The sequence below is a fragment of a genome, unplaced genomic scaffold (genome assembly GCF_019419815.1).
Source record: "Pyrus x bretschneideri cultivar Hongxiangsu unplaced genomic scaffold, Pyrus_bretschneideri_v1 Contig16, whole genome shotgun sequence".
Classification (NCBI taxonomy): Eukaryota; Viridiplantae; Streptophyta; class Magnoliopsida; order Rosales; family Rosaceae; genus Pyrus; species Pyrus x bretschneideri.
In genome coordinates, this window is record NW_025999457.1 from 734,315 (window position 1) to 750,076 (window position 15,762).

The following is a 15,762-nucleotide window of genomic DNA, read 5'->3' on the forward strand; positions in this document are numbered from 1 at the left end:
TCCCATTCCCCCTCCGAGTTTTTATCGATAATAGCCAAAATTTAACACTCAATTTCATAAATGTCATTTTTTTTTATAAAATCTTTCAAAAATAACAGAAAATCCACTTAAATAGACTTAAATACCCTCAGAATTAAAGTAAAATAAATATAAAGTAAAAAAGTCTGGGTTAGCCAAGGACCATAAGCAATAAAATCTACATAGCCCTCAACCACATCATCGTTCGCAACTTCCTTGTCGTAACCACCAGCAACAAAAATTGCTGCCAACAATGAAGGTACCATTAAAAGCCTTTCTTATGGGTACAAGACTGTGCCCCGGGGGGGGGGGGAGATCACTCTTTTTCTCCTGTTGTCTTTATCGCTGGCTCAACCATATGGTAGCATGGGATCCCATATTTGATCAATGAATTGGCTAGATAAAGGCCCAACGTTTTCGAAGCGGTGTCCCGAGCAACCGCACTTCAACACCAACAACAACAATGGAGATCGATCTCGTGGCAAGAAATAAAAGCAAGAAGACGAAGTGCATTGCGCCCAAGTCCAATGATATCTATCTCAAGCTTCTCGTCAAGCTATACCGTTTTCTTGTCCGAAGGACTAAAAGCAAGTTGAATGCAGTCATTCTTAAACTTTTGTCAACAAGGCACCTTTTCTCTCTCGAGGTTGATTAAGTATATGTAGGGAAATGACAACAAGATTGATGTGGTTGTAGGGACTGCCATTGATGACATTATGGTTTATGAAGTTCTGCAATTGAAGGTTACAACACTGAGGCACACTGAGATTGTGGCAGTAGGAGAATGCTTGACATTTGATCAGCTTGCTTTGAGAGCACCATTGGGTTAGAATGGGGTTCTCCTCAGAGGTCCTAAGAATTCTCGTGAAGCACTTCTTTGTGAATGGTTTTGAATTTTGAGGATATTTAGGTCTATTCATGTGAGTTTTCTGATATATTTGAAAGTATTTATAAAAAAGTGACATTTATGAATTTGGATGTTAAATTTTGGTTATTAACGATAAATACTCTCCCCATCATCCCCAATCCTTTGTTATCCTATCTCTTCAACCCTCAGCAGCAGTATCCTCATCCTCAATGAAAATTTAGGGTTTTTACCTTGCATTAAGCTCAATGAGTGATGATTGGACTACATGGCAATTTGGGTTTTCGAATTCAAATCCCTAAAAACCCTAGAATTCGAAGCGGCGAAATCGTCGTTGTCGTTGCTGTTGTGGTTGCTGCTCCTAGTGGAATCCAGGGCAGTAGGGATATTGGAGTAGTGGAAGGCGTCATTCTGGGGAGGGTGGAGGAACTCGATGGAGTCGGGGGATAAAATCTTTCCGATGAGGTAGTCTGCTCGTCTTCTCTTCTTCGTCTGCACCCTAGAACATCATGGGTTTAAATTAAAAATTAAATCTTGATTTTCTCTAGCAGAGAAATAGTCTAGTGTTTTGGTCCAATGTCGATGAAAGTTTCGTGGGATTTGAATCCCACTCTGGGAAAAATTATATGGTTCGGTTTGTTTGGTTGCTCTGAAAATGGGGGAGAAAGGAAATTAATTTTTTTTATATTGTGAATGTTCTTTTTTTTTCATTGCCCAGGATAGAAACAAAATAAATTTTCATTGAGGATGAGGAGGCTGTACTAAGGGTGAAGGAAGGAGATAACAGATGATTGGGGATTTGGGAGGGGGAGTGGGTTTTGGCTAAGAGTTTTTTTGTTTTTTTTTTTGGCGCTAAGAGTTGTTTTTTGAATTGATTTTAATTGTAAATAAAAAATTATTAATTTAGTTAGTTTTTTATTCTAGTTGGCTGATGAATGGGTCTCGTTCTTACCATGTCATCATTTAACAGCCAAATTGACAGAAAATTTAACGGAGGTCTGACATTGCAACGAATTCATAAGTTAAGGTATGATATTGCAATATTTAAAACATGAGGTATGATATTGTGGTTTGAACCATAGTTGAGGTAGTTTTGTGTAATTTATTCTATATATTATATATTACATATTAGTGAAATCTCTAACAATCCTTCCCAATTTCAATAATATGTTAAATAATATTATAACAATTCTCTCTTTGTAATTAACCACAAGCATAACAATGTAATCATGCATACAATAAAGGTGTCTTTCGAATTAAACCTTTAATTAGTGTAAATAATTCAAGGTTATAATGAATGTGATGGTGACCTAAGTTTAAATCAACTATTCTTACGTTAAAACCGGAATTATTACACACATGACTATGTCTTATTTCTTAAAGGAAATTTCTGAACTAATTAAACACTATTATGGCCTTGTGCTTCATCCTGGTTTCATGATCATTTACAAGAGAAAACCCAACTCTTGGTAAAAGTGGCACCATTTCTTATGTTCATATAGGTGAGGTTCATTCCCATGTCTTTGCTACTATAGACATAACAAAAATAACCTCATTAAGATATAAAATTCATCCTCCTAAACGTAACAGTCTTGCACTGATCATCCTGGAATGAGCCATATATATTAATTTTCAGTGCTTTCACAACCATTTATCAATAACTTGTTATTACCCATTAAACTTTTGAACTAGTGATGTTCTAGACAAACTTGGGTTACCATTATTGGTGGCTAGTTTTCAGTAAAGGGTTTTAGCTCCATTCCACTAGATGTACTAACTACCAATGCTCTTGAAAGTGCTTTCATTAATGGATCTGCCAAGTTATTACTTGATTTAACATAAATAATATTAATAACTCAATCAGTTATTAATTGCTTGACATATTCATGTCTCAAGCTACTATGTCTAGACTTTCCATTGTATACCTTATTGTATGCTTTAGACAAAGTAGCCTTGCCATCACAGTATAAAGAAATGGACAGCATTGGTTGTGGCCACAACTCTATTTCCAAAAACAGATTTCTAATCCATTCCACTTCTTTACCTGTTGCTGCTAATGCTATAAATTCAGATTCCATAGTTGAATGCGCTATACATGTTTGCTTCTTCAAAGCCCAAGAAATTGCTCCTCCGGCACTTGTAAAAATCCACCCTGATGTAGACTTATTATCATTGGCATTTTATCCAACTTGCATTTGAATATCCTTCAAGTACTGCTGGAAACTCATAATAAGTTAGACTTAGGTTAATAGTTCTTTTAAGATAACCAAAAATTCTATTTGTTGCTTTCCAATGAGTAGTACCTGGATGACTAGTGTATCTAGAAAATTTGCTTATTGCAAATGCGATATCTGGCCTAATACAATGCATGACATACATTAAACTTTTGATCACACTAGCATACATTAAACTTCTTATTACACTAGCATACTTATGAAGGAAATATTTGTGAAAATTAGTTCATTTGAGCAACATCTATGCATGCAATTAACAATTAAAAGGCGGAATCATGCTTGTATGAACTCAAAAACAAAACTTTACCCATGAAATTCAAGGCCTAGTAATTGTGGTGAACCAAGACTCAACTCAAATCTTAAAGAAAAGAGTTGAGAAACTTTTATACCTTTGAAGCACCTCCTTGCTTAGCAAATATATTCACCCATGTGAAGGCCTTCTTTCCTTAGTCTCCTTACTCCTTAACTCCATGGATCTGGATGGAGGAACTTTGCTTCTTGACTCCATGACTTCTTGGATGGATGAAGGAATGGATTCTCCAAGTTCCCAAAATAGAACCTCTAACCCTCCACACCAAGGAAAACATTGAGGAATATATGAGTGACCTAAAGGAAGAAAGATTGCTAGCTATTTTTCCTCTAGGGTGGCGGCCTCCTAAGAGAAGAGAGAGCTTTTTGTTCTCATCTTTTCTCTCTAGATAACCCTAATGAACTTTTGGCTATAAAGTCCTTTATAGTCACTTCATTTAAGTGACAAAAAGAACTAAAACCCATTCACTTACAATATGGTAGGCCTTCTAAGGGCTTTGGGATGTTTGGGCCCTTTTGAGTCTTTAGTCATAAAGTTGTCATACAACTTAACTTGGGCTTGACTAGTCTAAGCCCATTGGGCTTGACTAGTCTAAGCCCATTGGGCTTGACTAGTCTAAGCCCATTGGGCCTTGAGGTCGAATAATTACTCAAAAGCTAAAATGAACTCATTCGTTTGATTAATTAACATATTAATTAATCCTAACCATAAATAATTAACCCATTTAATTATCCGTACTCACCTTTGTTGTTTCTTCAATCTCTACCTTACACGGTGTACGATCCATTAGGTTCCTTTTAACAATGTAGTGGGCGATTAAAACTCTTCAAATTGATTGTGAATGGAAACATACTTTCAATTCTCTCTTTAGTGATTATACATATTTAGGGCTTCCACAAACCATGAGTGATACCCAACAGTATATCATGGTTACCCAACCTAATCAGAAGAGGTGGATAACCTATTCAGTTTAGCATTACAATGCAATATGGTATTCCTCTAATACAATACTCTTGACCACATTGTTTGGTTTGATAGTTTATTCATGTCTACTATTAAATGTGATTCTTTTACTTATATGATTACCTTGAATGTGATTTGGAACGACTTCCTAAATCTCATTCATACTCTGGCCAGAGATTCTTAATCATATCATAGAGTATTCTCCCTCAAACAGCTTGAAGGTTAGAGATCCATTATTGTGCATTCACTTGCCTCTATGGCTAAGTGACTTAACCCCAACTGTGCCGTGGACACCCTTTGACGGAGTGACTTTGACATAGTCAAAGATCAAGGACCTAACCATAAGACAGCTATGATGCCTCAGGTCAAATGACTACTTTGCATTATCCCAACCATGAGTTCTCATGTGACATGAGTATGAGAACTCCTTGTTGATCACGTTCAGTTGACTCATTCTCTATTGAGCACCTACATGCTTGTCTTGGTGTCAGTCACACCAATGACTCAAGACTAGTCACTCTCCCTAAGAGAAGACATAGCATGTATTGATCTTAACGGACTGTCAATGCCTAATTGGCAATCCTATGATCAGGAACGTTTAGGATATGTATACGAAAGAGAATGGTCTCATGAATCTAACTTCTTTAGATTACATTCTCCCAATTACATATTCCTTAGACTTATCGTGTAAGCATATAACATTTATATAAGACGACTTTAAACAATAATCTTTGTCCTTTATATTAAACTAGATTAGTTTAACATGTGAAATGTCCATAAAGTATCATCATATGATTGGCTTTAGGGCACATTTCCAACAACCTATGTTGTGCAATGGACCTACCAGAATTATTAAGCAAAGTCTCACTAGGGTCATAAGCGGTATTTGCTTCTTTTATTTGTAAATGCTTAAACTTAAGAAGCAATTTTGTTATATAATGTGACTAACACTGCTTCTTTACTTTAATTCCCAAGATAGTATTTGCTTCATTCAAGTCCTTCATCTTGAATTTTGAATTTAGATACTTTTTAATTTCAGATACACCCTTTATGTTTGTACCAAAAATTAGCAAGTCATCGACATATAAACATATAACAACACCATAATCACTTGTAAATTTATATGCATTTATCAACATTGTTATGTCTAAAACCATATGATAAAATGACAGAATCAAACTTTTCATGCCATTGTTTTGGTGATTGCTTCAATCCATATAACGACTTTCTAATTTACAAACTTTCTTTTCATTTCCAGGGAGAACAAACCCTTCTGATTGTTCCATGTAGACTTCTTCATCCAAATCACCATTTAAAAATGCTGTTTTCACATCCATTTGATGCACATACAAATTATATAAAGATGACAATACAAATAATATTCTAATTGATGTGAGCCTAGCTACTGGTGCATATGTATCGAAATAGTTTATTCTTTTTTTTTTTTAACTTAAAACCCTTGGCAACGAGCCTGACTTTAAATGTCTGAGTAGACCCGTCTGTATTGTATTTTCTTCTAAACACAACATATTGCTTTTGATCCTTGGGGTAAGTCTACAAAAAATCCATGTCTGATTAGATATTAATGATTCAAATTCATCATCTATAGCCTCTTTCCAAAAAGTTGCATCTCTTGAAGTCATCGCTTCGCTTAGTGTTGAGCAAAAATTGTACATAATATGTAAACAAATAATTCACTCAATACAATTTTACCCTCGTTCATTTTTTTGAAGAGGGTTTTATTAATTTGAGTTCGACCCATTCTAGGCTACGCGCCTATTAATTACAACCCTTCTTTTGGGAAAGGAATACCCTTTGATTCTAATATGAATAAATTGTAACTTCTGGATTTGGGTGTTTATTTGATTTGTGACTGCATCTAGGTAGAGCCCTAGATTGCCTATGTATCCTCGTTGAGGGATCAAGTCACTCGTAGTTCCTTATGTATTTGTTGGGGTTTGATGCCTTGTGCAGTTTCAGCTCATGCAGGTAAGGAGCATTTAATGCCTTGTGCAATTTTAACTCATGTGGGCCAGGACTTTAAGCCATTAGAGCATTTGATGCCTTGTGCAGTTTTAGCTCATGTAGACGAGGACTTTAAGTCGTTAGAGCATGTTGGTGCCTTATGCAGTTTCGGCTCGTGCAGGCAAGGACTTTGTGCCATTGGAGTATTTAATGCCTTGTGCAGTTTTAGCTCATGCGGACGAGGACTTTAAGCCGTTGGAGCATTTGATGCATTATGCAGTTTTAGCTCATGCGGGTGAGGACTTTGGGCCATTGGAGCATTTGGTGCCTTATGCAGTTTTAGCTTATGCGGGCGAGGACTTTGGGCCATTGGAGCATTTGCAGCTTCATGCCATTTAAGTCTTGCTACGGCTTTGTGCCCTTTGATACTTGATACGGCTTCGTGCCATTTGAGATTTTCTCGCAACTTCATGCCATTTGATATTTGACTTTTTCTTCGGCTTTGTGCCATTTGGGTCTTGTTGCGGCTTAATGCCATTTGAGTCTTGTTGCGGCTTCATGCCATTTATGTCTTGTAAATTTAATAGGAATATTTGTGATGAACCCACTATTACTTTGGTATTTGACTTTGTTTTGGTACCGTGCATCTCATACTTCTTGAATAAATTTAACTTTGATGGATGCTATATTCATAAAGTCCACATGAGTAATATGGAAGAGCTACTCTTTTTTCCTCTCCTGAGTTCCACGTGGATAATATTCCCATTTAATTTGAGGGAATTGTATTGCAGCAAGTGAAAAGAATGACTTGTCATAATCATGACTAAAGTTTGAAGGCCACGTGATTGACCAAGGCTCTGGCAATAGGCATTGAAGTCGTGTTTTAACTTTTTGCCAACAAGTTTATGCATATTTGGTGGTTTAAAGAAGGACAGGTTTCTGAGGACATGGTCTCCATACTTCTCGTTCTGAGAGCCAAACTTGATATACTCCCATATGAATAAACAAATGAAAGAGTCATTGATTTTCTTCTTGCATATTTAATCTCCATGTGGGACAATCTTCCCTAGCAAACTTATACTGCAGCCCGCACCATTTTTGGTGCTCTATGCGGGCAGCACATCCTTCCCTTCCAAGGCAATTTTTTCTTGACTTCAAGACAACGGCGGCGGCGGTCGGGTTGCTCTTTTGTAGAGTTTCAGTGGCAACCGAGGCGACACAAACAACAGAGACGGATTGGTTGTCGTCTTTCTTCTCTGCCACCTTATTACTCCATACTTGAAACTTATTGTTACTCTCTTTAAAAAAAATGGCTTGCAAACGGGATAGTCTTCGTGATTTGCTTCAAGTCCTCGCTTTGCAGGCGTTCTAATTTGCTTCTGCTGCACCATCTTCCTTCGTCGAATTTGATGCAAACTCTCCGAAACATCTTCAGTATCTCTTTTGTCACATCCCGATCCAGGGTCCACCACATCTCGGGTCCGCTCCACCACCGTAGCATGATATTGTCTGTTTTCACGGTTTTGTTAATGGGAACTTAGACAAGAACTTTCCAGTGGATCACCCATCATGGGATTGCTCTCGTGCGCTACTCGCTTAACTTCAGAGTTCCGATGGAACCCGAAGCCAGCGAGCTCCCAAAAAGCCTCGTGCTAGGTAGGAATAAGAATATACATATAAAGATCACTGCCCTGAGCGATGTGGGATCTTACAATCCACCTTCTTAGGAGCCCGACGTCCTCGTCGGCACACTACGGCCAGGGTTAGGCTCTGATTTCAAATTATCATATCCCAGCCCGAGCTCCACCACATCCCGGGACCGCTCCACCACCGTAGCACGATATTGTCCGCTTTGGGCCCCGACCACGCCCTTACGGTTTTGTTTCTGGGAACTCACACAAGAACTTCCCAGTGGGTCACCCATCATGAGATTGCTTTCGCGCACTACTCGCTTAACTTCAGAATTCCGATGGAATCCGAAGCCAATGAGCTCTCAAAAAGCCTCGTGCTAGCTAAGGATGAAAATATACATATAAATATCAGCGATGTAGGATCTTACATCTTTAATAGGCAGGGACCGCTTTTTGTTCTTCCACGCCAAGCTGCTGCAATCACCGGGAAAGACCGTGACAATTTGATTTTTGAGGGCATCAGTTGAGGGGCTGCTACATGTGCGAGTACGGACAGCGGGGACGAATTTCTTTTTGTTTTCATCCGCTGCAGGGTCATGCATATTTGTGGGAGTAACGAAACAACGGAAACACCATTTCTGCACCATTGCCTTATTGCTTGTAGAGAACTATCTTCTACGACTTGGTGCACAGAATGTTGAGGTTGTTCCTTGGTTGCTTTTTACAGGACAAGGCCTGCATTATTGGGCAACGCGGACGACGACTCGACGATCTTCTTCCCGGTGACCGGGTCTTCGATGGCTTCCGTACTGGGTCAGTAATGGCTCGGCGAGATCATTGCTTGTTGTAGTTTCCTCTGTCGTCAGGCGGAAGTTGTTCTCTCCTCCGTTGTCGCGACCTTTTCGGTCTCTTCTAACTTTGTGCGGCACTGCATCACCAAATCCATCTCCTTCAAGTCACAGAGTGCATGGGCTCCTTCTGGAAGCCAACCGGAGACCATGTCTGGAGACATGATGCGGCTACTAAGTCCGTTAGACTTCCGTTTGATGTCGGCGGTTGTTGTTCTCACGGCGGAGGACTTCGTTTATGACCACCTTTTTTTTTACGCCGTCGGTGAGAGAATAGAGCATGCTGTGACGCTAGGCTGGAGGACGGCGTGGCTGCAGTGGCCGTTGGTGTTGTTGAAATGGTGGTGTCCGGCGGCGTCGCATCGGGCTATTGTCAAAGTCCAAGCGAGAAGGCAGTCCTCCGGTTCCAGTTTGCCGTGAAAAGAGAGAAAGCTTCGGAGCCATCACCATGCACAGTGGGTTGGCGTTGTTCTCCCATGCAAGTCATACTTTTAAACTTCTTTAGGCACCCATGCGACTGGTTCTTCTTTTTTTGAAATTGGGTTGAATCCAATCAGCGTGTTTTGCTAGAATCTCCATTGTATATCGCTGCGGCGGTAGAGAGATGTGGTTTTGTTGCGGTTTATTGGGCTGCAACTTAGAAGACGTTGGGGAATAGGAGAGGTTGGAGAAGCAAATTGCTTCTTTATTTCCTGCGAAACCGAGAGAAACCAAACGAAAGAAAAATTTAGAAGGATAGATTAGCACCTTTAAATGCTTTGTTGCTTTCCTTTGCCGTGTATCCTCTTCTCTGTTTGCTCTCTCTTTGTGCCCCAGAGTTTCTGTATCTCTCCTTCGTTGCAATCTTTTCTCTCAATTTCTGCAGAGTCTCCCTTCTTCTTTTTTTATCTTCTTCCCTCCTTACTGTGACTGATGCCTATTGATAGGCATCATATGAAGTCTCTGTAGCTTTTACGTGGGGAAGATAGAGGCCATATCTTTCGCCATTTTCTCTTAACCTCTCCCACTAACTGTGTAACTTTCCACGTCTTGCAGAGAAGAATAGGGAATCTCGCTCCACGTTACTTTCCCCCTTTTGTAGGAAGAAATACGTGTCTTCTTTTATTTTCTTTTTCTTTTTCTTTTTTTCTTTTTTTATTTTTGTTCAACACAGGCATCCAAATTCATGCAAAAACTAGTGAGCAGTCCTTTCCCGGACGCGGTACTGTGGATTCTCTTTTTAACATGACAAATCAAAATCCGTCCAAGATGGGAGACAGGGGTCTACTTCTCAGTATATAGCTGTACCATTATTCAAGCATGGCTGTTGCTTTTAACTTTTGATCAAGTACAGCTGCTGTGCAGCACCTATGAGCAAATATAGTTTTTGATATTTGGACTTAGCTTCTTCGTAAGTCAGCATGCATGACAATTATTTTTTAAATACATCAGACTCCATTTTTTTTTACTCAAGACTTAGACTTTTAGGATTATCCTCAACATTCAATTATTTTTACTCAGCATGCATGACAATTATTTTTCAACTTGAGACGAAATAAAATCAGGGCTTAGAGTCTTTTCTTTTCTTACTCTTTGGCTTTTCCTTAGTTCATTAGCAGTTTCAAACTGTTTTTTTTTCTCACATTGAGAAGGACTAATTGCCGGATTAGAGAAAGGTATTTGATCATTCTCTTTTTCAGGCATTGAGTAGTCATTATAGAATTTATTTTGTATAACTTTGACATCTCTAGACTCAACTATTGTATTTGAGTCTAAAAAGCAACCTATATGCCTTTTAATTTTCTACATATCCTATAAATATGCTTTTAATTCCTTTTGGACCCAAATTTGATCTCATATGATCGAGTGCCTTATAAAAAGTTACACAACCCCATACTCTCAAATATGACAAATTTGGTTTTCTTCCTTTCCAAATTTCATATGGTGACACATGTGTCTTCATATATGTAATTCTATTGTGTATATGGCATGCAGTAAACAATGCTTCACCCCATAAATATTTAGGAGTATTAACATTAATCATCATAGAATTAATCATCTTAATAAGTATCCTATTTTTTTTTTCTACCAAACCATTTTGTAGTGGTGTATAGGGTGTAGTTCTTTGATGTATAACACAACACCATGCTCTTCACAAATAAATTCAAATTCATGTGAAAAATATTCACCACCTCTGTCACTATGAAGGCATTTAATTTTCATTCCTTTTTGGTTTTTAACTTCAGCCTTATAGTGCTTAAAGCATTCAAAAACTTCATCTTTATTAGACAATAAATAAACATAAGTGAACTTAGAGCAATCATCTATAAATGTGATAAATTATCTTTTTCCTGCTCTTGTTCAAACACCATTAAATTCACATATGTCAGAATTTATTAAGTTTAATAAATTTGTCTTCCTTTCAGCAGTTGAAAAATGTTTCTTAGTCATTTTTGCTTGAATACATGTTTCATATTTATCATTATAATGATCATTGCAAGCAATCAAACCAAGTGTACGCACGCAAGCAATCAAAGCATTGCAATGACGTTATCAATTCCAGAATTTTCCACCATGTTTGCATTATTGGTCTTATTGGTTTTTAACCACCTCTGTCACTATGAAGGCATTTAATTTTCATTCCTTTTTGGTTTTTAACTTCAGCCTTATAGTGCTTAAAGCATTCAAAAACTTCATCTTTATTAGACAATAAATAAACATAAGTGAACTTAGAGCAATCATCTATAAATGTGATAAATTATCTTTTTCCTGCTCTTGTCCAAACACCATTAAATGTTTGCATTATTGGTCTTATTGGCATATTCCTCACTGGCTTTCCTATGTCTACAATCACAAATGTAATGATCTTTCTTTCCACAATGGTAGTAGACACCATGTGCATTCTTGATTGTTTGTTGGAATTGATCTTCTTACACTTCCCTTTGTCAATTTTGACTTTGAAGTTCTTTTTGTAATTGTTTCCTTCGACAACGTGAACTTTAGAGGAATCTTGATTTGCAAAATTCTTATCACGATTTCAAGTTTGCTCTTCAATTTGAATACCTTTTTGCAAATCCTCCAAAGTAATATCTTCTACCATGTGTAGAAGTTTCTTTCTATAGTTATTCCATGTTTGGGGTAATTTTGCCATAATAGCCCCAACTATCATAGGATTCGAAATAACTATTTTAAGTCCACGAAGCTTTGAGACTTAGACCAATAATTCATGAACTTGGTCTAGGATGAGTTTGTTCTCAATCATAGTGAACTCATAATATTTGAACATTAAAAATTTATCGGTACATCTTTTCTCCGTTGTGTACTTGTGTTTAAGTGCTTCCCAAATTTCCTTTGGAGATTGAATGTGTGCGTACAGGTCACATAAGCGATCAGATAATGTGCCCAAGATGTGTCATCTACGTACCAATTCATCTTCTTTACACTTCTTTCGATCGGCAACTATTTTTTCCGTGTCTTTGTCACTTGGTTCATGAATAGGCTACAATTTCGGGTCCAACACATATATGACGTTTAGAACAATAAGCATGAAACGCATCTTGTCCTTCCATCGAGTGAATCCATCAAATTTGTCTAGCTTGTGGACATCTTGATTGATAATCTTCAAAGCCATGTTATCAGACTTGTTCTCCATGATGAAAATAACACTTTAAGATTGTTAGAATAAATGTAGAAATATAGAGAATAATCCAAATGATGACTTTGAGGTACGACTTGAATTGTTTCCTTAAAGTGTTATTTGCCCCCACTCGAATGAGTTTGCTAAAGGGTTCTTGACAAATCACTTTCAGGATACATCAAAATATGGAATATTCGATTAGCAAAACCGAATTATATTCCCTTAGAAATAACTAGAAAGAAATTTTATGAATGTGATGGAAAGAGAAGAGAGTAAGGAATGTAGAAACAAATTTCTGAAATTGTGTGTGAAACATTATGCCACAATAGGTATTTATAGACATTATAGCATCCGTTCATCGAGTCCTTTCATTTTAGTTGAAGATATACAACCCTTTTTAATAGTGTTGACCCAAAAGACATGTCTTCTATTTAGAATTTTCAGAAAATAAATATTGACTAATTACGTCTTTTAATTCTACTCATACAATTTGAGTAAGCATCATATCTGTTAACCAAAAATTACAACCATTCAACAAAATATACAACCATAAAAGGTTAAATGAAACCAAACCCTTTGTAAACCATTGATTTTACAAAAGAAAAAGAAAAGAAAATCTATTACCAAAACAAAATGTGGAAATTTCATTAAAGATGAATCTAACTTTCCCCCCCCCCTTTCTGAGCAGATACGTACAAGGGTAGCTTTGATTCCTCCTTTCTTCAATGGATGAATAAACTTGATAAATTAAGAAGGATCTTATCTTCCTCCTTTATTGGAGATTATTAATTTTTGGATCCCCGTACCATTTGATATATATGATTTGTCTGGAAACGAGGGAAATGTAATCAAGCAGTACTGCGGCTGGATGCATTTGGCATGGTGGACATTGCAAGTTATAATTACGAAATCTTACTCACAGTGTTTCAGATATTTTTCTTAAATTATATTAATCCAAAGTGAACAAATGTTATATAGTGTACGTTGTATTATATTTTATATGGAAGTCCGAATCCTGCGGACAATGATACCAACTATACCACTGCATGACAAAATTTGCCAGCCAAATGTTGTGGTATATAATAAGGCTATGTAACAAAAATTATAGACCATCTCAAAGTCTCTTCTTCCTTCGCAAACCCTGTCAAAACACTTTAACCTAGCTAAGACCAGACATTTTCATTGCCTAAAATGGAAGAGGTGGATGTGGTCATTGTAGGTGCCGGTCCAGCTGGCATAGCAACGTCTGCATGTCTTAATCGCCTCAACATCTCAAATGTTGTAATCGAAAGAGAAGACTCATATGCTTCTCTTTGGAGGAAAAGGTCATATGATCGTTTAAAGCTTCACTTGGCAAAGCAATTTTGTGAACTACCCTATATGTCATTTCCTCCAAATTATCCCAGATATCTCTCCAAGAATGAGTTTGTTCAGTACTTGGAATCTTATGTATCCCATTTCAAGATAACGCCTCGGTACGACCGAGTTGTAGAAACAGCTTCTTATGTAGGTGAAAAAAAATGGTGTGTTAGAGTCCATAACACACTTTCGGATGTACAAGAAATGTACCTTGCTAAATTTCTTGTGGTTGCAAGTGGTGAAAATAGTGAAGGTTACATTCCTCAAGTCAAAGGCTTGAATAGCTTTAAAGGAGAGTTCGTGCACTCCAGCGAGTACGAAAATGGCAAGAAATATGATGGAAAAAATGTTTTGGTCGTCGGTTCTGGGAATTCAGGCATGGAAATTGCTTACGATTTAACAAATTGGGGTGCCAACACTTCGATTGTTGTTCGTAGCCCGGTAATATAAATATCTGTCTCTCATTTTCACATTCTCCAATAATATAGGTGGTTCCATGCATATACAATAATAGGGATCACGATCTATTAGAGACAGCGTAAGCAATTGTATTAGTTTTATGTGGCCAAATTATTGTATAACAAATACTATTTGTTACAATTTCCTTAGAAGTTTCAGTTCTTTTCTTTTGTACATTATTTATTACCAATATGTAACATTTTCAGGTGCATATTCTGACCAAGGAAATTGTGTTCCTGGGAATGGTTCTCGCAAAATACCTTCCCATTAAAGTCCTTGACAACATCGTGGTTATCTTAGGGAAGTTGAAGTTCGGAGATTTATCCAAGTATGGACTTACAAGGCCAAAACTTGGACCATTCTTTCTTAAGGAAAACGAGGGTCAAGCCCCCATCATTGATGTTGGGAGCATTAACAAGATCATAGATGGAGAAATAAAGGTTTGCATGCATGAATAATTTAACCTCATACTACATAGTAATACAAGTTATAACACATATATAACTTGTCCTTCTAATTGTGTTTCGTTATGGGATCATTTAATCCTGCACCATGTAACTAGGCAAGAATTTATATAATTTTTAAGATTAACAGTCAGACAACAATAATTGCATTCTGCCTTTTTATCATTCACATGATTGCTTAATGACGAAAATCTTCCCCAGGTGGTTCCATCAATAACAGAAATACTAAGAAACCAGATCAAATTTGAGAATGGCTACAGCAACCATTATGATGCTATTGTTTTTGCTACTGGCTACAAAAGCACTGTGCTAAATTGGCTTAAGGTATGAATTAATTATGAACTCTTGCCATGCGTCCATTAGGAAATCACCCGCTCTATCACTGGAGCCATAAGCCTCTATAAGAGGTTCCACATTTTTATTTTTATTTTTTGGTTTACAACAATTTATTGGAGCCGTTATCGGCACTACAAACTCGCACATGTATTTCTATTCTAAATTTATTTAATTTTTATTTACATGTGTTGCAGGATGGTGACCAACTTTTTAATGACAATGGTATGCCGAAGCAAAGTTTCCCGAATCACTGGAAGGCGGAGAAGGGACTTTACTGTGCAGGATTCTCAAGGCGCGGATTATTTGGCATTTCAATTGATGCGCGAAATATAGCAGATGACATAAGTTTTGCTTTGAATCAGAACAAGAAAAGTAACTGACTGATGATGAGATAAACTCGGGGACTGTTGTTTGCTGGTTTGGATCGATGGTGGCTTGCTTCGTTCTCAGGGCATATTTGTGAACTCAAGAAAATTATATTCCAATCCTTAAAAAATATCACTTCTAGAATAATATCGTGTATAAGGTTAAGAGTTGGTTTGAGATTGTGGTGTTTTTAAAAAGGGGCTTTTAAAACGACTTATTAAAAAATTTGAAACATTAAATGTGTTTGGTAATAAATTTATTTATTATTTTTTTATAACAGTTGCTGTCAATAAAAGAAGATAAACATAAAAAAGCAGAAGCAGAGTTT

General features: G+C 37.2%; 1 protein-coding gene across 1 annotated transcript; it reads left to right on the forward strand.

Moving 5' to 3' along the window:
- The first annotated feature begins 13,641 nt into the window (after positions 1-13,641).
- LOC103951192 (probable indole-3-pyruvate monooxygenase YUCCA10) lies at positions 13,642-15,448 on the forward strand. The gene is made up of 4 exons (XM_009362502.2): positions 13,642-14,250; positions 14,475-14,708; positions 14,934-15,056; positions 15,263-15,448. Exons 1-4 carry the CDS (start codon positions 13,642-13,644, stop codon positions 15,446-15,448), a joined length of 1,152 nt encoding a protein of 383 aa, XP_009360777.2.
- The last annotated feature ends 314 nt before the right edge of the window (positions 15,449-15,762 follow it).

Bases quoted from the DNA above. Each gene is read 5' to 3' on its own strand.
- LOC103951192 (XM_009362502.2), top strand. From the start codon at position 13,642: ATGGAAGAGGTGGATGTGGTCATTGTAGGTGCCGGTCCAGCTGGCATA. The intron at 14,251-14,474 runs GTAATATAAATA...TAACATTTTCAG, and splicing joins CGATTGTTGTTCGTAGCCCG to GTGCATATTCTGACCAAGGA. The intron at 15,057-15,262 runs GTATGAATTAAT...CATGTGTTGCAG, and splicing joins CTGTGCTAAATTGGCTTAAG to GATGGTGACCAACTTTTTAA.